The 22533-nt window shown below is 43.5% G+C and overlaps 1 protein-coding gene across 2 annotated transcripts in view; it reads right to left on the bottom strand.

The window, feature by feature from the left end:
- The window catches only part of SLC41A2 (solute carrier family 41 member 2), a 184229-nt gene that overhangs the window by 86725 nt on the left and 74971 nt on the right, over nt 1–22533 (bottom strand). For both annotated transcript variants that reach the window (XM_068276912.1, XM_068276913.1), the window contains exon 4: nt 11662–11733. In XM_068276912.1, coding sequence (XP_068133013.1) covers nt 11662–11733 — 72 coding nt within the window. The remainder of the gene's footprint in view (nt 1–11661; nt 11734–22533) is intronic.

Below are 22533 nucleotides of genomic sequence, written 5' to 3'. Positions count from 1 at the left end.
CATTATACTACTTCTCCCGAGTACAGCGATACCACGTGTGGCACTTTTTTGCACCCTAACTGCGCTAAGGGGCCCAAAGTCCAATGAGTACCTTTAGGATTTCACAGGTCATTTTGAGACATTTGGTTTCAAGACTACTCCTCACGGTTTAGGACCCCTAAAAAGCCAGGGCAGTATAGGAACACCACAAATGACCCCATTATAGAAAGAAGACACCCCAAGGTATTCCGTTAGGAGTATGGTGAGTTCATAGAAGATTTTATTTTTTGTCACAAGTTAGCGGAAAATGACACTTTGTGAAAAAAACAATAAAAATCAATTTCCGCTAACTTGTGACAAAAAAATAAAAGCTTCTATGAACTCACCATACTCCTAACGGAATACCTTGGGGTGTCTTCTTTCTATAATGGGGTCATTTGTGGTGTTCCTATACCGCCCTGGCATTTTAGGCGCCCTAAACCGTAAGGAGTAGTCTTAAAACCTAATTTCTCAAAATGACCTGTGAAATCCTAAAGGTACTCATTGGACTTTGGGCCCCTTAGCGCAGTTAGGGTGCAAAAAAGTGCCACACATGTGGTATTGCTGTACTCGGGAGAAGTAGTATAATGTGTTTTGGGGTGTATTTTTACATATACTCATGCTGGGTGGGAGAAATATCTCTGTAAATGACAATTTTTTGATTTTTTTTACACACAATTGTCCATTTACAGAGATATTTCTCCCACCCAGCATGGGTATATGTTAAAATACACCCCAAAACACATTATACTATTTCTCCTGAGTACGGCGATACCACATGTGTGGCACTTTTTTGCACCCTAACTGCGCTAAGGGGCCCAAAGTCCAATGAGTACCTTTAGGATTTCACAGGTCATTTTGAGAAATTAGGTTTAAAGACTACTCCTCACGGTTTAGGACCCCTAAAAAGCCAGGGCAGTATAGGAACACCACAAATGACCCCATTATAGAAAGAAGACACCCCAAGGTATTCCGTTAGGAGTATGGTGAGTTCATAGAAGATTTTATTTTTTGTCACTAGTTAGAGGAAAATGACACTTTGTGAAAAAAACTATAAAAATCAGTTTCCGCTAACTTGTGACAAAAAAATAAAATCTTCTTTGAACTCACCATACTCCTAACAAAATACCTTGGGGTGTCTTCTGTCTAAAATGGGGTAATTTGTGGGGTTCCTATACTGTCCTGGCATTTTAGGGGCCCTAAACCGTGAGGAGTAGTCTTGAAACCAAATTTCTCAAAATGACCTGTGAAATCCTAAAGGTACTCATTGGACTTTGGGCCCCTTAGCGCACTTAGGGTGCAAAAAAGTGCCACACATGTGGTATCCCCATACTAAGGAGAAGTAGTATAATGTGTTATGCGGTGTATTTTTACACATACCCATGCTGGGTGGGAGGAATATCTCTGTAAATGGACAATTGTGTGTAAAAAAATGGAAAAAGTTGTCATTTACAGAGATATTTCTCCCACCCAGCATGGGTATGTGTGAAAAGACACCCCAAAACACATTATACTACTTCTCCTGAGTACGGGGATACCACATGTGTGACACCTTTTTGCAGCCTAGCTGTGCAAAGGGGCCCAAAGTCCAATGAGTACCTTTAGGATTTCACAGGTCATTTTGAGAAATTTGGTTTCAAGACTACTCCTCACGGTTTAGGGCCCCTAAATGCCAGGGAAGTATAGGAACCCCACAAGTGATCCCATTTTGGAAAGAAGACACCCCAAGGTATTCCATGAGGAGTATGGTGAGTTCATAGAATATTTTATTTTTTTACACAAGTTAGCGGAAATGGATTTTTTAGGTTTTTTCCTCACAAAGTGTCATTTTCCACTAACTTGTGACAAAAAATAAAATCTTCTATGAACTCACCATACCCCTTAATGGAATACCTTGGGGTGTCTTCTTTCCAAAGTAGGGTCACTTGTGGGGTTCCTATACTGCCTTGGCATTTTAGGGGCCCTAAACTGTGAGGAGTAGTCCGGAAACCAAATAATTAAAATTGACCTGTGAAATTCTAAAGGTACTCATTGGACTTTGGGCCCCTTTGCACAGCTAGGCTGCAAAAAAGTGTCACACGTGTGGTATCGCTGTACTCAGGAATAGTAGTATAATGTGTTTTGGGGTGTATTTTCACACATAACGAATCCTGTGTGTGAGAAATATCTCTGTAAATGACAATTTTTTCCATTTTTTTACACTAAATTGTCATTTACAGAGATATTTCTGCCACCCAGCATGGGTATGTGTGGAAAGACACCCCAAAACACATTATACTACTACTCATGAGAATGGCAATACCACATATGTGACACTTTTTTGCAGGCTAGCTGCGCAAACTTGCCCAAAGTCCAATGAGCACCTTTAGGCTTTACAGGGGTGCTCACAATTTAGGCCCCCACCAAACAATTCCAGGACAGTAAAACACCCCAGAAATGACCCCATTTTGGAAAGAAGAGACCCCAAGGTATTCCACGAGGGGCATACTGAGTTCATATAAAATTTTATTTTTTGACAAAAAATAAAATCTTCAATGCACTCACCATGCCCCTCAGCGAATACCTTGGGGTGTCTTCTTTCCAAAATGGGGTCACTTGTGGGGGTCTGTGATGGCATTTTAGCGTCTCCACAATCATTACATGTATGGCCAGTATTAGGAGTTTCTGCTATACTCCTTATATTGGGCATACGGGTGATGCACTTTTTTCTCCATAAAAGGAAGAATGAACGGCAAAGATTCTCACATTCGCATTGATCAATGTGGATGAAAAAAATATCTGCCGAAATATGTGAAAAAAGAGGGGGGCATGGCGTTTGCCAGGACATAGGAGCACCGCCCACAAAATTTTCCAAACCCACTTTGCTCCTATGCCCTGGCAAACCAGATTAATCCATTCACATCGATCGATGTGGATGAAAAAAACCTTTGCCAGTTTTGATACAAAGTGCTTGCCAAAGCATAGGAGCTCCAACACCACCCCTCAGCTCATCTGCCTTGACAAACGTATCTTACTGCGGAGGAGAAATCTCGTCCTGCAGCGCTGCATGCACCGACTTGTGTGTAATCTGACAGACGCGCAATGCTTCTGTCAGGATGCACCATCAGTGCTGCAGCTGGTTGGTCGATCAGTCGTTCGCTCGGTCCACCTGGAAGGGTAAAGGATGGAAAAAGAGAGAGAAAAAAACATACAAAAAAAAAAAACAAGCAAGTAGCAATGCAAGAAATTCATTAACATTAACTTTCGTAAACTTTATTAAACCTTTTTAACCAAACAATAACATTTGGAACTTTTGCTTACCTGTTTTTTTTTTGTTTGTTTTTTTTTAACTTACCTTCCGAGGACAAACTTCTCCTTCCCCATGGGACAGTGTGCAAAGCGCAAATCGCACAGAGATGTAGCAAAGTACACTATGCGCTTTGTCCCAAGTGAAAGGAGAGGTTTCTGGCAGCCCTGTGTATTTGGGTCTCTCAAAAGCAGATGTCTGGTTTCACACACAGGAGTCGCGCAGTAGCGTAGGTATGCACTAGCTTTAAGACGAACACTTCCGGCGTAAGGGGGGACCGCAAAGTGGGACTTTCGCTAGGCAATTTGCTGCAACCATCACTCCAGTGTATTTGGGTCTCTCAAAAGCAGATGTCTGGTTTCACACACAGGAGCCGCGCAGTAGCGTAGGAATGCACTAGCTTTAAGTCAACCACTTCCGGCGTAAGGGGGGACCGCAAAGTGGGACTTTCGCTAGGCAATATGCTGCAACACATCGCTCCAGTGTGAAAGAGCCTTGAGAGACTACTACCGTGTCTCACGTTCCCTACTCCAATAGCGAATGTGTTCGTGGAACTTTTCAAAACACTCCCCTATGCATAGGGCAGGCTGGTCAGGACAGTAGGGACAATAAAAAGTGGTGTCACGCCTCATTCCATCCCTCTTACAGACACGACAATGTTTTCTTGGGGTGCGTTGACCTGGGGTACTCGGAAAGACATAAGCATAGTGTCTTTCATGTAGCCGGCTAACTACATTAGGGGGATTGGCCACGGCCCCTCCTGGATACAGGAGTTCCGAAATGATCTCTTCCTGAAATTTAAGGAAGGATCCTGTTCTCCCTGCCTTACTGTAGAGAACAAAGCTGTTGTAAATTGCCAATTGAATCAAGTAAATAGCCACTTTCTTATACCAGCGGCTGGTCCTTCGGGAAACTAAATAGGGAGCCAACATCTGGTCATTGAAGTCCACCCCTCCCATGTTTAAATTATAGTCGTGGACGGCGAGGGGTTTCTCAACAACCTCAGTTGCTCGCTGAATTTGGACTGTCGTGTCTCCGTGAATGGTCGACAGAAGGTAAACGTCCCTCTTGTCCTTCCATTTCACTGCAAGAAGGTCGTCATTACACAAGGCAGCCCTCTCCCCCCGTGCAAGTCGGGTAGCAGTGAGATATTGGGGGAAGCCCCGGCGACTAGGCCGCACGGTGCCACAGCAGGGAATTCCGAGTATCTTCAAATGCTGATAGAGGGCCACACTTGTGTAGTAGTTGTCCACATAGAGATGGTACCCCTTGTGGAATAAGGGTGACACCAAGTCCCACACAATCTTGCCACTGCACCCCAGGTAGTCAGGGCATCCGACCGGCTCCAATTTTGTGTCTTTTCCCTCATAGACCCTAAAGCGATATGTATAGCCTGTGGCCCTTTCACAGAGCTTATACAGCTTGACCCCATACCGGGCGCGCTTGGTTGGGATGTACTGCTTAATGCCAAGGCGCCCGGTAAAATGTACGAGGGACTCGTCTATACAGATGTTCTGTTCAGGGGTGTAAGCATCTGCAAATTTGGATGACAGGTGGTCAATGAGGGGCCGAAATTTGTGGAGCCGGTCATAGTCAGCGTGGCCTCTTTCATGACAGGTTGTATCATCATTAAAGTGCAGGAAGCGCAGGATGTCCTCAAAACGTGTCCTGGACATGGCAGCAGAGTACATGGGCATGTGATGTATTGGGTGCGTAGACCAATAGGACCGCAATACATTTTTTTTAGTTAGACCCATGTTAAGGAGAAGGCCCAAAAAGATTTTAAATTCCAAAACTGTGACCTGTTTCCACCGAAAAGGCTGGGCATGGGAGCTGTTCGGATTGGTGGTGATAAATTGTGTGGCCTTACGGTTGGTCTCTGCCACGACTAAGTCGTAGAGATCCTCGGTGAAGATCAGATGAAAAGCGTCTAGGGCCAATCCTAGATGATCTGTCTCCACCTGGACTCCAGACTGGGCGGTGAAAGGGGGCACTACGGGTGCGGCAGAATTAGGGAACTTCCAATGAGGGTTTGCCAGCACCTCTGGGAGCCTAGGGGTACTACGGGCCCGTGTTTCTGGTGGCTGCGACTGGGGTCTTACTGCACGTACCACCGAACCAGTTTCAACTGCCATGCTGGTGCTCGCCACTTCACCAGGGTCTACGGCAGTATTGGTTTCAAGTCCAGGATGTGCTGCGCTGTTGGTGCATGCCTCACCATCAAAATCTGGATCAGCGCTAGCACCACTCTGCTGCCCTTGAGGTTGATCCTGCGCAACCTGTGGTCCACTGACATCGGTACGCCTGGCGCTAGCAGGGACCACAACCTCGTCATCAGAACTATCTGTCAAAGAGTCACTGTCCTCTACAGGTTCATATTCTGAGCCAGATGATTCGTCGGATGAGAAGTCCCAATCACTCTCACCCGACTCGGCCATAATACTGTAGGCCTCTTGCAGGGAATACATCTTTTTTGCCATTTTGGGCTGCTAAATTTAGGGGGTATTCCTCTGAGACTACTCAGGAAAAAAAATGCACCTGTCTAGCAAATGGGAGTATTTGTTAAGTAAACAGCTGCGATCGCTCAGTTTTGAGCGTCGCAGCTATGGTGTTGGTTTTTTGCAGTGATCAGAAAACAAAAATTTCTTTCACTTGGGGCGGGCTGAACGCAAGTGCGGCAGAACGATCAGGCCTGATCGGGCAAACACTGCGTTTTTAGTGGAGCCTACTCTAAGGTGACCCTAACGTACTTATATAGATCTGACTGCGATCAGTACTGTTCACTTACAGATACTATATAGTACCAATGCTGATTAGCGACAGTGATGACGCTAATCAGCGACTCATTAGTGATTGCGGTGTAGTGGGCTGGGTGCTAACTACCTAACAAAAGGGGCCTAGCTAACTCACTGGCCAAAAAACTGCACAGGCAATAGATGTCACTCAGATCTCGATCAAAGCTGTGACAGGCGACCAGATTTCAATCACAGCGCCGCTGTCAGATGCCAACCAATGTAAACAGCAATCGAAATCACAGGCAATCACAGATAATCAAAAACCAATCACTAATCAATCAGCTGTCAAAAATCAGTGCACAGACAATAGATGTCACTCAGACCTCGATCAGAGCTGTGACAGGCGACCAGATATCAATCACAGCGCCGCTATCAGATGCCAACCAATGTAAACAGCAATTTAAATCACAGGCAATCACAGATGATCAAAAACCAATCACTAATCAATCAGCTGTCAAAAATCAGTGCACAGACAATAGATGTCACTCAGATCTTACTCAGACCTCGATCAGAGCTGTGACAGGCGAACAGATATCAATCACAGCGCCGCTGTCAGATGCCAACCACTGTAAACAGCAATTGAAATCGCAGGCAATCACAGATGATCAAAAACCAATCACTAATCAATAAATCAATCAGATGTCAAAAATCAGTGCACAGACAATAGATGTCACTCAGATCTCACTCAGACCTCAATCAGAGCTGTGACAGGCGACCAGATATCAATCACAGTGCAGCTGTCAGATGCCAACCAATGTAAACAGCAATTGAAAACACAGGGCAATCACAGATGATCAATAACCAATCACAATGCAATCAATCAATCAGATGTCAAAATCCTGTTCACAGGCAATAGATGTCACTCACATGCCACTCAGACCTCGATCAGAGCTGTGACAGGCGACCAGATGACACTCAGACCTCAGTCAGACGCCTTGGCAGGGCAGTGAGGGGGGCTGTGGGGGGTGATCAGCGGCGATCGCAGGTGGGATCAAGCAGTATCAGTGTGGCTATGTGATCAGCAGGGCTGCCGTCCTCTCTCCTGGTGGTCCCGGAACGCTGTGACCAGGAGAGGAGGAGGCAGCCAGTATAATACACGTTGTTTACATAACCACGTGTATTATACGCTTTGCATTGGCCGGATTTAAAGATCGCAGCCCGCCGGCGCTGCTAATTGGCCGGCGGGCTGATCACACGTGGGGGCCGCAAGGGATGCTGGGCGATGTGCGCGCGCGATCGCACGCATTTCTGATAGAAAGGACCTTCCGCCAATCGGCGTAAGGCGGTCCTGGGGCTGCCGCCGCGGCCACGCCTACTGGCGTGACGCGGGCGGCAGGTGGTTAATGGTGCCTGAGATCTTGTCATATCTCTTGTGAAACTTATAAAACTCTCGATATTAGGTCAAGCTGCCATGGTAACAACTACATAATGTTGATAATAGAGGACCAGCACATGCATGTGAGTCTTCTGCTTCCAAACACTTTGTACTTGTTGTCATGGTAACACACTGAATGTAGTTTGTAACAAATACCACTGTTCTTCTGAGATACATGAGAATTAAGGATGCGGATGCTGATCAGAAAGTATACAAATGAAGCAGAATCTGCAAGGGAACATTTGCAACTGCAAGCAAAAGATCACTACAGAACTATCATCTCATAAAATAATATGAGATCAGTTTCAGGGTGTCCCTTAAAAACCAGTCAGCAACAATCTCATATTTCAAAATTTCAGTTTCTTTCTTGAAGCTGAATCACTTAGAGAACAAACATACATCCTATTTACTATAGAGACAGCATGGATTCTGTGGGAACAATAATAAAATAAATTCAAATTGCACTTTTAATTTTGGGGAAAATCGATTTAAAAAAATGGCTTTTAAAATTGTATAAGCAGGTAGAGGGGGCAGAGGTGACCCAAAGGGGGGCACTGGAGGCCAAGGGGAGCACAGAGGAGGTACATGAGACAGAGATGGCACAGTGTTCCGACTTAACAGATTCAGGTTAAGAACAAACCTACAGTTCCTACATTCGTTAACTGGGGACTAACCTGTATGTAGTGCAACTTAGGTCTAAGTAGTAAATTGTTCCCGCCCCTTCTAGGGTTGCCAGGTCGGCTGATGGAGAAAACCGGACAGGGAGTGGAGTTAGGGGCGGAGTCAGAAGCGCACTTTTATGTAGAGTGGGGCTAAGCAATGGGCTTTTTAAAAAATGTTTTTTACAGTATTTATATCGCACTGACATCTTCTGCAGCACATTACAGAGTACATAGCCATGTCACTAACTGTCCTCACCAGTACATGCACATAAGAGACCACTTTTCACCAGTAAATGCACATAATAAGAGACCGCTTTTCACCAGTAAATGCACATAATAAGAGACAGAGCAGAAAACTATTACAAAACTGGAAAACTATGCAAATAATGCAAAGCATTTATGGCGTTTTTGCACAGTGAAGTGGTCGATTTCTTGCGGGAAGTTTTAAAATTTATTTTTTTTTTCCCACCAAAATTTTTTATTGAGAACAATAAAGTGGACATACATAGGCATAAAGTTAAAATATAAATCTGCGCATACATGTATGTACACATTTTGAGCAAATATAACAAATATAACAGTATAACAGTATAAATTGCGTTGTACAATAGTATGAATTCAAGTGTAAAGTATAGTAAGCAGCGGGCTCAGGCGAGATTGAATGAGATTGAAAGTCACGCCTGGACTATACGGAGGGGAGATAGAGCGGAGCCAATGCACACAAAGAGCGGAAATACAACCAGAGAATTATGGGTCACTCACTCACCATATCTCCAGACTCCTGACCTTACCTTGCTTCCTTCGCAGATGCAGAATCGCATTGCAAATGACGTGAGTGACGCACGTCATGCGTGCGTTGGCAACGCAGCGTTGGCGTTGCCGTAGCAACGCCGGGAAGCGCGGGCTCGGGGGCGGTACTTAAGCTGGCGTAACTTACGCCGCGTAAGCTGGCTGGCTGTGCCTTTGACTGACAGCCAGGCAGCGAATCAGCGGTCGCGCAGCGCTGGCGGACGGGTGGCGGCAAGCGGCAAATGTCCGGTTTAACATGCCTTATTGGACAGGACACAGCGGCCAAAAACCGGACTGTCCGGTCTAAAACCAGACACCTGGCAACCCTAGCCCCTTCCTGCCTCGCTGAGCTACTCCTATTGGCCAACTGTCACAAGTCTGATCTCCAGCAATTCCATTACCAACATCACATGACTAGAGATGTTAACAGTTAATCAGAGGGAGACGTTCCTTGAGAGAGGAATAAATAGACATAGGTTCACTTTAACCTCCCTGGCGTTCAATTTCCCCAGGATTTCTGTGCAAAAAGTGATTCAATTAATTTCAAATAATTTTCAAGCATTTTTTTGTAATACATTTTGTAATACATTTTTTTAAAATATTGAATTCAATACAGGTTATTGTATTGGATTCAATACAAAAAAAATAAATTTGCCGCCAAATGTTTTTGACGCTGTGTGGCCCTGGCGTTATCAACACCAATCGCCAGGAAACATGTATTCGCTGAGGGAGAAGCAAATCCGCTGAGGGACATGGAAGAAGACACTGGGGAAGCTATCAGAGGTACATGACGAGGGATCAGCACACCAATGGTGAGTATTGGTTAGCCAGACATAGTTACCCCAGTATAGGTTAGCCAGGTATAGGTGTTGTAGTATAGGTAGCTAGGTATGGGTGCTGCAATATAAGTAGCCAGTTATAAAATGTCCCCAGTATAGTTGACAGCTATAGGTGCAACAGTATAGGTTAGCCAGGAAGTCTCCCCAGTATAGTAGCTATAGGTGCAGCAGTTAGCCAGGAATAAGTGTCCCCAATATATTTAGCAGCTATAGGTGCAGCAATTAGCCAAGAATAATTGTCCCCAATATAGTTAGCTGCTATAGTGCCCCTAAGTGTCCCTCCTCCCTCACTCTGGATCCCCCAGTGCCTCTCCCCCCCCCCCCCCCCCCCCGTCTGATACCCTTGCAGCACTGTGAGAAGAGATCGGGGAGTTTTACCCACCGAGGCTCTTTCCAGTAATGAACGCTGAATCTTGTCCGTGTGCAGCTCCAGCATACTGTTTACAGAAAATCTGCGATCATCGCTGAAGAGAGCTTCGTGTGAGTAAACCTCAATCTTTTCCAAATCCAAAAAGCTTTATTGGCAGGACCAAATACATTTAGCATTGCCAAAGCAAAACAAGACAAAACATTAACATGGGGGGGGGGGGGGTTTGTGGGCATAGGGAAGGATATAGGGAGTTGGGGTATATAGTCCATAGGTGTGTGGATGATGTAAGGGGCAGCATGGGGGACTGGGATATACAGTCCATAGGGGGGTATTTCTCACAGCGCTGCAGGAGGATCAGGAGGGGGGGGGGAGCCACTGGGGGATTGGAAGGGAGGGAAGGGGTAATGGAAAAGAGAGAGGCGGTGGGTCAGAGGGAGATGAGATCGGAGGGGGCAGGAGGATCAGGAAGGAGGAATGAAGAGATAGGGGACATGGCGCCGCACTGCTCTGCCGGCCCTGTGGGCTTCCCTGGGACTGATGGAAACATGTTGGCACACTGTGGGTAGCTCAGATCGCTACCCACAGTGTGCTGACAGGCATTCATCAGTCCAAGGAAAGCCAACAGAAGCAGAAAAAGCGGAGTCGGCGGCGCAGAGCAGCTAGAAATCTCCCTGGTTGCATGGGTGAGCCTGACTCTTCCATACCGATTTCAGCAAGATTTAGCTAGACAAGCCATGCTCGTCCTTACCACAAGGGAGGTTTATAATTTCTTCTTATAAACATATTGTGCATGTGAAATGAAGACATCTTTCTCCTCAATGCTGCATTCTACAATGTAAAAAGGGGGAATCCAGCAGAAACATTGGCAGTCAGCTAAGTAACTAAACCCATTAGATTTCACCCAAAAGTTAAAAAAAAAAGCACACCACAGAAAAATAGGACATTTAAGCATGGTAATAATATGATCATACAGCGCTGCACAGAGTATACTGTCTTGCCACTAACTGTCCCTTAGAGGGGCTCACAAGCTAATCACTACCATAGTCATATGCCTATATCGTGTAGTGTATGTATTGGGGTCTAGGGCCAAGTTGCACTTGGGGGCCTGGAGGAGTTAGTGATCTCCTGGTCCCCAAGTGCAGCTGTTAATTCTTCCTGGTCCCCAATTGCAGCCATCAATTTTACTTGGTAGACTTATACTTGAGTCAATAAAAAATTCCAGCTTAAGAGGATCAAATATTGGAGCTGACATATACACGGGTCGCCTTATATATAAGGGTATACGGTAATATATATATATATATATATATATATATATATATATATATATATATATATATATATATATATATATATATATAAATAAAAATTTCTCGCATCAGGTTCACTTTAAACAAGCTAGGGGGACAAGTGTACACAGGCTCGAATCTTGGCCAAGGTGGCCATGAACAGCGACATTGGAGTTCTATCAAACGTGTGTGAGCTGAATATAAAAGTGTAAACATAATTTTAAAAATACACAAATACCTGTTTTAAAGCCAGATTGCCAATAATCAGATTCCATTTCTCAATGGGGGAGTCCATCTTTCCAACATTAACCTACAAAAGACACAGAAATATAACATTTTACAGATGTTTGGCTCAACTTACATAATGGTGTCAGAAAAATATGACCAGTTAAGGTCTCCCAGTTGTCTAATATTAGGACAGGAAGGGAGTATTGAAACTTATGGTGGCCATTAATGATCCAATCTTTTTAATCCCATCTTACCAAATCTATGTAGTATGAGGGTAAATTGAGTGAATATAATGAATGGATACTTCAGGCAGTTACCTTATATTACATAGAAATGGTAAGATTGGATGAAAAAGATTGGATCATTAGTGGCCACCTTCATCCAGCCCAATAATAAAAAAATAACTAATGCAAACACGGTTTTGTGCAATGAAACTTATTTGCACTGAAAATTATGATATTTCCCCACACTGCGGAGTTGTGTTTCCTGGAAAAGCAGGATCGCAATGCAATGGAGAGGATAAAAAAGTCACATGGCGTGTAATGCCTGTGGTGAGATGCACACAGTAATGCATACAGTACATAGAAAGTATGCTTCACTACAAAATGTCAACATGCACATTATGCAGTAACGCACTGCATGCATCTCGTTATTGTCAATGGACCCATCACACCACACTTAACACGCCAATGTGAACATACCATTACAATATGATTGCATCATGTTACTGATTATATTGTCCGATACAAAGCCCCACAACACAGCAGTGTGAAAGTAGCCTTAGTTTGGCTTCTACCTATACTGAGGATGCATAGCCTGTGCCTGCACAATAGGTTGCCCTCTATTGACAACTAAATAGTTTTAATTCCTCCTAACGCCATCCATAATCCTACCTGTGAGTCCTTGGCCATCTAGTTCTATTTACTTTGTTATTAACCTGTCAGAACAGAATGACAAGCCCAGTAAGCTTGAAAATTACCATAAGCGAATCTCTTGGAAAAAAAAAATACATAATTGCTGCTGTGAGCCACAATAATGAGAGGTATTATCTTTTTTGTTTTACTGTACGCCTCACTAATGGCTCCCTTTCTTCACGGCAGTGGAGCACAGTGTTATGGATTATCTTATTAGGAACATGCAAGCATCCTTTGTTTAGCAATTTGTACAATAAGTCACAAAATAGGACTTACTTTTTTTTGTAAACCAAAACGCATAAAGCAGACACATTTTATTTCAGTGAGGCAGGTTGCATAATTTTTTACAAAGAAAATTAGATTGCCGACGTTTGCTACCTGAACCTAATTATTTTAGCATTGATTTTCAGTGTGATATGTTTCGGCCACAAAAACTGCACAAATACCATTTTGTCTGGATCGTGTTACACTTTCATAACATTGTGTTAGCATTGAGCGGCTTAGAGGAGACGTATCAGTATGATTAAATTGCTAGCCCCTGAATTTCCATTCTCAATGCCGGCTTTTGTGAGCATGACCTTGAGAAAATCCGTTTTGCCTTCCTAAATCAAAGGCTGAAATATCACGGAAAGCTCTCTCAAATCTTATTGCTCCTTCTGCATGCCGGATGCGACCCCTAAACCTAAAGGATATATCTTCCTAAGCACATTATAAATCTGACCAATACATTATTTCTCAATAGGTCAATAAGTAAATGCGTACTTTGACTTCCTGGAACACACATGATTGCTGACATGAATGCAGAAGGCAGAAAGGGCGTTATTAAAATAGTTAAAGCATTTGTTGAACACAAAAGCTGGTGCTGCTGGTAATTTAATGAGAAACTGGAAAATAAGCATTTCTGATCTATATTTTCCTTCAAAATGGCCTTTTAACACCTAAGCATCTGCATATACACTCTCAGCGAATATTGCACTTATGTGTAAAACGTGTGTTTAAAAATGAATAACTACAGTGGTGTTAATAAGCAATTGTCCCCTCCTGATTCCCAGTATTTCTGCTTATTCATAACACTTGTCTCTGATCTACAAACACATTTAACACAACATAAAACACCAACTGAGTAAGCACAATCACAGTTTTTGAGTACTCATTGTATTAATTATCAGAAAAAGTCCACCGAATGTCCATATCACTTGTGAGAAAACATAATTGCCCCATAGTCTCTCAATAAACTATCCATTTCAATGATAATGGGTAAAATTAGTCTAGACTCCCAGCTGACTGCTGCCCCCCTACTGAATCTAAGAATTTTATTAATTCACTCCAAGGATCCTTGGAGTGTAATAATACAATTATTTTTTAAATTTAATATTTATGCAAATTTGTGTCCACTTGGAGGAGGCATGTCCACCACTACCTCCTCTACTTTTAAAAGTTTTAGTGATTCTTATTCTGTTTGTGCCTCTGTTCATCTGTCGATTGTACAAGTCCACCCTAGGTGGAGGGATGTTATACCCTTTATCTTCTGATCTACAGAGAGTGACTTCTTATTCCTGAGTTGGGATAGGTCTAATCTCCCCACCTGCATTTTCAGTGGTTGCCCGAGTGGTAAACCTGGTTTGTGAGTATTACCATACTTACTTTCTCATCATTTCCACCTTACCAATGCATATTACATTATATTGGGCTCTTTGTGTCCTTTCTTTCAGTTATTTAATTTATCCAATTACTTTTGAGCCCATGAAATGAAGGGATTGTGTTTAAATTGCTTTAGTTGCCTCATATTTTTAGGTTATCATTTGGTTCACCCCACGGCATTAAAGATGATATAGTCTGCACTTCAACTGCGTGGTTTCATTTAAAATTCACAGTGTTATGTACAGAGCCAAAAAAAGAAAAAGAATTGTCTCTGTCAAAATATTTATCGACCTAACTGTAGCATGTCATTTCTTTAGTAATAAAGCACATTCTGTGGAACACTAGTAGCTTCTATGATTGGTTATCTGTAACTTTTTATTAGTCCTCGGGTTTATCTGTGATAGTGCACACATTATACTGGTGCCTCAGTCATTTCTGATGGTTATGCATATGCATATTTTCTTTAGTGGTACATGCATACATAATTTGCTATTTTCTTTCCAGTGATTACATTGGCTTACTTGTTGGTAATTGGCTGACCAGACCATAAGGATACATGGAGTATTTGTGACTATTTGATGTGCAATACTGCACACTAAGTGATGATACACTTGATTAACTACATTATTTGTTGGTTACAACTTTTGAATTTTAATGCTCAGCGCCTGAAGAAGTGGTTGCATTAAAGCCGTGAAATGTGTTCATTTACACTAAATGACTTGTGGACTTACTAGGTTCATCATACTGGTCTATTATTATAAATTGTAATTAAAAGCTACGTTTTATGATACTTGCTTTTTTATCACAAGCCCCTAAACCCTCACTATTTGTTGTTTTTACGATTTATGCTGATTGTTCAGAGGTGAGGCTCCTTCAATACTTCTTTTATAGTGTTTAAAATCTAGTGGAAGGGTAACATTTTTCCTGATAAGCATCACAACCACAGTCAAAAATGGTGGTGGTAGCTTGAAGACATGCGGGTGCATTGGTGCTTCAGGGCATAAGCAAAACCTAAATTCAGATCTCTACTACAAAGTATTGGAGGAAAAGTCTCAGTCACCAGACCATAACCTGAAGTTCAAGCTCAGCAGACAACAATCCATTGCACACGTGCAAGTCCTCTTCTAAATGTCCTAAAAAAAAAAATCAATCGCACATCTGAGCAGCCTCATTAACTGTCACTGAATTCTGCGTGTTCCAACCCCTAAATCTTCAGGGGCCTACTTCAGCCACCTCCTCTCCTAGTTTCTCCACGTGTAATGACATTAGCAGTGGCACACTCCAAGCCTATGTCTGTCCACAGCCTGGTCACCTAGGAGAAGACTGGGAGGGATATCTTGCGAGCAAGAAAGAGGGAGGCCAAATGAACCGTCACAGTGGGGGAAGAGGCAGGACTAGTACAGCACTACAGGATCCCCACTTCTGTGTCTTCATAGTGCTGGGGTGTCTTGTGGAGCATCATGACCCAAGCTGTCTCATCCTCCTAGGGTAAAAATGCTCCACTGGACACCCAGTAAAGTAGTGGTAGCCAGCTCCAGGTCTCCCACCCCCAAGCGGTCTCTCCACCACCCCCACGCCCCTACAGAGTATACAGTATACAGAGAGCAGCAAAGCACCCTCGCCTCTCTGGCCAGCATGCTCCTCATCACTGTGCACCTCCTCACTGTGACCCAGTTTATGTGGTAAAAGTTTAACATAAGAATATATTGTAATAAACTATAATACTTCTTAAGGCCACAATACTTCATAATTTGCACACTAGACAAAATGTTCTGCGAGTCTTGCTCACTTCCTCTGATCAAATTTTGGTGCCTCTCAATAGATTGGAGCTGGAGCACCTCTGTCCAAATTTATGAGAACACCTTCTGCGGCCACCTGGAAATTTGGCTGCCAACATAGAATGCAATTTCTAACCATGCTGCCAACATGCATGCAAACCATATTGGAAGCTAAAGTTCCTCCTAGTTCAAATGTTAGCACTTGTCTTGGATGCAGGGCATGCATTTTTCAGTCTAGCAGAGGCGGTGTATGCCTGTGCGATTAACCATTTAATTGCAGCATGTGTTTAGGGACGCGCAGCCTATTCCCCCCACCTTTTCTTAACTTTGTAACTATGTAACTGTCAGGTTAGCTGCTCCCAGCCCCTCCTCCTGAGTTTCCTGTTTGCATAATAAGTAGTAGCAGATTTGCATATGATTTGCATCTGAATTGAATGCAAAGTGTGCAGAAAATCTATTTAGGTGCTGCACACTGAGCTGGTGGTCATTTCGGATGCAGCCTTAGTGGTATGCGCTGGCGTTCTCCGCGCTGTATTATTTTAAGTGTCCACTTATTGGCCTGGTTTTATGTTGAACCATCCATTAGGCTATGAACAGCTATTTACGTGTGTATGCAGGTGGCTTATGCCATAAGAGGTACCCAACCCCCGGGCCACTGGTGGGCCGCAGGCTGCCATGACTCATCGATCACAGTGCAGAGAGAAGGGTCACTGAAGTTTGCCAGAAGTTATAGAGTAGAGCCGTCTGCAGCCATTGTTACTGCTGCCACCTAGTGTCTGTTATTTGTAATGCAGCATGCTTTCTGTCTGTGACAGACATCAGGTGGCAGCAGTGAGGATGACTGAGACTCTGGTCTCTTGCCAGCCACAGAGTTCAGGCTGCACAGAGATGAGCAGCTGATGCTGGAAGCTAGAGTGGGAAGAAGAATGGAAGGGTAAAAGCGAGTGTGGGGAGGAGGGAAGTGTGAAGTGGGTGTAGAGAGGAGGAATGGGTGAATTGAGTGTGGGGAGGAAGCTAAAGTGGCTGTGAGGTGGAGTAAAGGGTAAAAAAAGAGGGGGGCAGGCAGATGAGGGTAGGAAATGACTGCCAGTAGATAAGGAAGCCCAGGCAGTACCCCCTTCACCCCACCTGACACACCAAATGTACTGTTCCAAAGTGCTGAAGGCGATGAAGATACTGGTTAGGTAGGGCTGGTGTTCCCAGGTCTTCTTTATTTAATGACCGTAAACAAACGAAAAAGAGATGGCACACAATTGGCTGCAAAAACTGCTGGTGTGTATAATGAAGCAAAGCACTGCATTACATGTTACGGACTTCCGTCCTTCCTCAGATGCATAACCAGGCCCAGATTCACCTCACAGGAGCCTATAGGCACAGATGTCTTGGCGCCCTAGCCTTCGCGCTCCATGAACCTAAAAACCCCTGGCGAACCACAACGCAAGTGTGCTGGCTGTCCTAGCTGTCACTTCTTCCTTACTTCCCTTGCCTGTCATAGGTAGCTAGATGTACCCCTTAGCATTAGGTAGCCCCTTAGCATTAGGTATTTACTGGCTAGAGGTGCCCCCATGTATTAGGTAGCTAGAGGTGGCCCTGACTGAAGGGAGATCTAGTCAGTGGAATGCCGAGACCCAGTTGAGTAACCTTTGAGTTGCATGCCGCTCGAGACTCTGCATAAGTATGGTGGGAGGGAGGCACTTGGGGAGAGGAGTGAACCGCCTTTCTATCATCAGGTGCCTGTAGGCACGTGCCTACAGTGCCTTATGGTAAATCCGGTCCTGTGCATAACCAATGCATCCGTTATGCATATGAGGAAGGACGGAAGGCCGTAACATGTAATGCAGTGCTTTGCTCCATAATACACAGCAATAGTTTTTTGCAGCCAATTGTGTGCCGTCTCTTTTTTGTTTGTTTATGGTGAACCAGCGACCGCTTGGTTGAGACTGAGCACCAGCAAACTGTACAGGTCATACATACCTGGTATATTGCTTCCAAGGCGTCCCTTCTACTAACTTCTTTATGTAATGACCCTGCCTGTAGAACAAGCCCCCCCCCCCCCCCTTCCCCCCTGTGCAATAACACCGCCATCCCCAGCATCCGCCCGGTCCTTGGAAAAATTGCCTAATGCTGAAGTGGTCCTTGGGTCAAAAAAGGTTGGGGACCACTGGCTTATGGGGTTCGCTCTCTTCTTTGCAGTCCTGGGTCCTCGGTCCTCAGTTTGAAACCCAGCAAAGGCACTATCTGCAAGGAGTTTGTACGTTCCTCCAGTGTCTGCATGGGTTTCCGTTTCCTCCCACATCCCAAAAACATACAGATAAGTTAATTGGCTTCCTCCTGCAATTGGCCCTAGACTACGATACATACACTACACGATACATATACTACACAATACATGCATAGACATATGACTATAGTAGGGATTAGATTGTGAGCCCCTCTGAGGGACAATCAAGAAACAAGACAATATACTGTGTACAGCGCTATGGAGTATGTCGGTGCTATATAAATACTAAATAATATGTTACCAAACATAGATGCTGTATTTTTTTTTTTTAATTATTTAGTATTTATATAGCGCCAACATCTTCAGCAGCGCTGTACAGAGTATATATAGTCTTGTCACTAACTGTCCCTCGGAGGAGCCCACAATCTAGTCCCTACCATAGTCAGAGGTCTATGTACACTCACCTAAAGGATTATTAGGAACACCATACTAATACGGTGTTTGACCCCCTTTCGCCTTGAGAACTGCCTTAATTCTATGTGGCATTGATTCAACAAGGTGCTGAAAACATTCTTTAGAAATGTTGACCTATATTGATAGGATAGCATCTTGCAGTTGATGGAGATTTGTGGGATGCACATCCAGAACACGAAGCTCCCATTTCATCACATCCCAAAGATGCTCTATTGGGTTGCGATCTGGTGACTGTGGGGGCCATTTTAGTACAGTGAACTCATTGTCGTGTTCTAGAAACCAATTTGAAATGATTCGAGCTTTGTGACATGGTGCATTATTCTGCTGGAAGTAGCCATCAGAGGATGGGTACATGGTGGTCATGAAGTGTACCAAGAAAACATCCCCCACACCATTACACCACCACCACCAGCCTGCACAGTGGTAACAAGGCATGATGGATCCATGTTCTCATTCTGTTTACGCCAAATTCTGACTCTATCAAGACTCATCAGACCAGGCAACATTTTTCCAGCTCGTGCAAATTGTAGCCCCTTTTTCCTATTTGTAGTGGAGACGAGTGGTACCTGGTGGTGTCGTCTGCTGTTGTAGCCCATCTGCCTCAAGGTTGTGCGTGTTGTGGCTTCACAAATGCTTTGCTGCATACCTCGGATGTAACGAGTGGTTATTTCAGTTAACGTTGCTCTTCTACCAGCTTGAATCAGTCGGCCCATTCTCCTCTGACCTCTAGCATCAACAAGGCGTTTTCGCCTACATGACTGCCGCATACTTGATGTTTTTCGCTTTTAACACCATTCTTTGTAAACCCTAGAAATGGAGGTGTGTGAAAATCCCAGTAACTGAGCAGATTGTGAAATACTCAGACCGGCCCATCTGGCACCAACAACCATGCCACGCTCAAAATTGCTTAAATCACCTTTCTTTCCCATTCTGACATTCAGTTTGGAGTTCAGGAGATTGTCTTGACCAGGACCACACCTCTAAATGCATTGAAGCAACTGCCATGTGATTGGTTAATTACGGTAGATAATTGCATTAATGAGAAAGAGAACAGGTGTTCCGAATAATCCTTTAGGTGAGTGTATGTATTGTGTAGTGTATGTATTGTAGTCTAGGGACAATTTAGGGGGAAGCCAATTAACTTATCTGTATGTTTTTGGAATGTGGGTAGAAACCAGAGTGCCTGGAGGAAACTTGCACAGACATGGAGAGAACATACAAACTCCTTGCAGATGTTGACTTGGTTGGGATTCGAACCGGGGACCCAGCGATGCAAGACGAGAGCGCTAACCACTACGCCACCATGCTGCCCATTCTCTATTAATTGTTCAATAAAAAAATTATTGAATTGACTTAAAAAAAAAAATTGTGCTGCTCCAGTAGATTGACCATGCGGTTATAATTAATAGAAAATGAATCCAGTTTCAAAACAAGAGCCTCAAATGGTTAATAAGGTTACTTCCCCCTTACTCTTGAACCTTATCAAGTGGTTGCCCCAATGCAAATCTACAAGCACTTATGCTGGGAACACACGTTTCGTTTTTTGTGGTAGATTCGATAAAGGCTTTCGATTGATACATTCCGTCATGTCCGATTGACACATTCCGTCATGTCCGATATTCCGCTCTATCTTTTAGTGCTGAATTTCTCATAGAAGTGAATGTAAAAAAAATAAGATAAGAAGAAAAAAAAAAAAACGAGTGGAAGATAAGAGAATTGAGCAGAGAATCGAATGTTAAATCGATTGCACGGAGAATCGGCCGCAAAAAACGTATCGTGTGTTCCCAGCATCAGTTCTTCCTGCTGTCTGGAGATTTTCCTTTGATGTATGGAGAGACCAGATAAGCCTGTATTTGGCAATAAAAGCAGAAAGCTTCTGACTGACAGCTGCACTGATCTTATGCAGTAGAATGTTTTTTTTTTCCTCACAGGTACAACTATCTCTCTGATCTTGAAATGACAACAATGCAATATATGCTTCTAATAATAAAATATAGTACTGATAAAGTTAGTTTTATGCTATATATTTGAACAGTCATGTATTACAGTCAATTACAGCTAATTCAGGTAATCCGTCTAAGGTAATAATTTCCAAAAGCTGAACCTATAACAACTAGAACATCACATTCAGTACGCAGTCTTCTTTCTGATAAACGCAGAGTTGCACATATGTATCAGGACTCATGGAAAATAATCTGATAGGGAAAAGAATTGTAAAGCTACAAACCCACATCGCGATTCTCCCAACGACTGATAATTTTTTGAGTGCTGAGCGGTCTTTTCCGCGATACTGTGACATGGTACAGGCACACAACCATGCGAATGTCGTTTAGCGTCGCAATAACAACCGGCACGGTAGATGGGATCACTAAGATCCCCGACGACTCCAGCGCAAAGTACTGCGATCGCTTGAAGTCTCGTTTGCTCCTGGCGTGTAGCGTCACGTGACGTCATGCCCACTCGCCGGCAGGAAGAGGCGTCGCTGACGACTACCATCAACGGGACATCAAAGGAGCTGTCGGGCGGTGAGTACGCAGCTTTAGGCTCTGATTTTCGGTGAAAACTTCTTGCTTAGCCTATACATGAAACAGAAGTGACACATGAGCGTGCCTAGCAAATTACAGCCTTACAAATCTACCATCTGATTAAAAGTATCACATGCTACTCCATTAGTTATAGAATGTTAATGATTGGCTACAGTCTTTTTTTTAATTCGTACAATAGAAGAAATTACAATTAAGGCTTTACTGGAACTCAAAGTCCACAGTTACCAGCACATGGTTGTAGTGACGGTAAACTGGTTGTGCTGCTTTTAGGTACTGATGTAATATGTACTGTTTCATACTCTGTGCCATATACAGTAAATGAATTGTGCCATATAGCTTTTGCTGAGCTACTACTAAAAGCTCTACAGAATATGTAGATTTTCATATTATGCATTCATATTTCCAGATACATCCCATCCAGAAGTACTAGGCTAAAAAAAACAAAAATCAGTTTTATGTGATCCGTCTGGGTAACCCAAGACTGCAACATATAACGTGCAAGTTGGTCGGCTCTCAAAGAGCTCTGGATCATTTCTAAGCCATTTAAATACTTTGCCACTCTCAGTGATGGTGGCATGATCCCAAGAGGATATGAATCCTGGTTGCGGACAATACAAAGATGATGCATACATGATTTTGTGAAAAAAGCTAAATATTATGTACATTCAATAATTACTGTACTGAGTGGTGAAAGATGGCTCAGCCTTGGAAAAGCCTGTATTTCTATTTGTACTTATGCTTATATATGCTGTTCTGCTGCTTTAAAGAGAAACTCCGACCAAGAATTGAACTTTATCCCAATCAGTAGCTGATACTCCCTTTTACATGAGAAATATAATGCTTTTCACAAACAGACCATCAGGGGGCGCTGTATGACTGATTTTGTGCTGAAACCCCTCCCACAAGAAGCTCTGAGTACCGCGGTACTCTGGGCAAACTGCCACAATGTAACAATGTTCACAGACAGGAATTAGCTGTTTACAGCTGTCTCTAACAGCCAAAACAGCTAGGAGCAGCTACATAACCTGCCCACAGTAACAATGTCACCATGTAATAAATGTCAGAATGTAAATCGGGGATAGGAAAGATTTTACAATGGGCAAACACTGACTAAATCATTTATACATAATTATGGTAAAAATGAAGCACTTTTTTTACTACATTATTTTCACTGGAGTTCCTCTTTAAGCCACAATCACATTGGGGCAGTACAGTGCAGCAGAGAACTGTTTGGGAGTGAGTTTCTCCATTTGTGTGTTTGGTAAGTTTTAGAGCAGTAGGAGACAGGCCTTGGGGGTGGCAGCTCCA

The sequence above is a fragment of the Hyperolius riggenbachi genome, chromosome 3 (assembly GCF_040937935.1).
Source record: "Hyperolius riggenbachi isolate aHypRig1 chromosome 3, aHypRig1.pri, whole genome shotgun sequence".
Lineage (NCBI taxonomy): Eukaryota > Metazoa > Chordata > Amphibia > Anura > Hyperoliidae > Hyperolius > Hyperolius riggenbachi.
The sequence above is the reverse complement of the archived record's forward strand: the minus strand, read 5'-3'. Positions and strand labels throughout refer to the sequence as shown.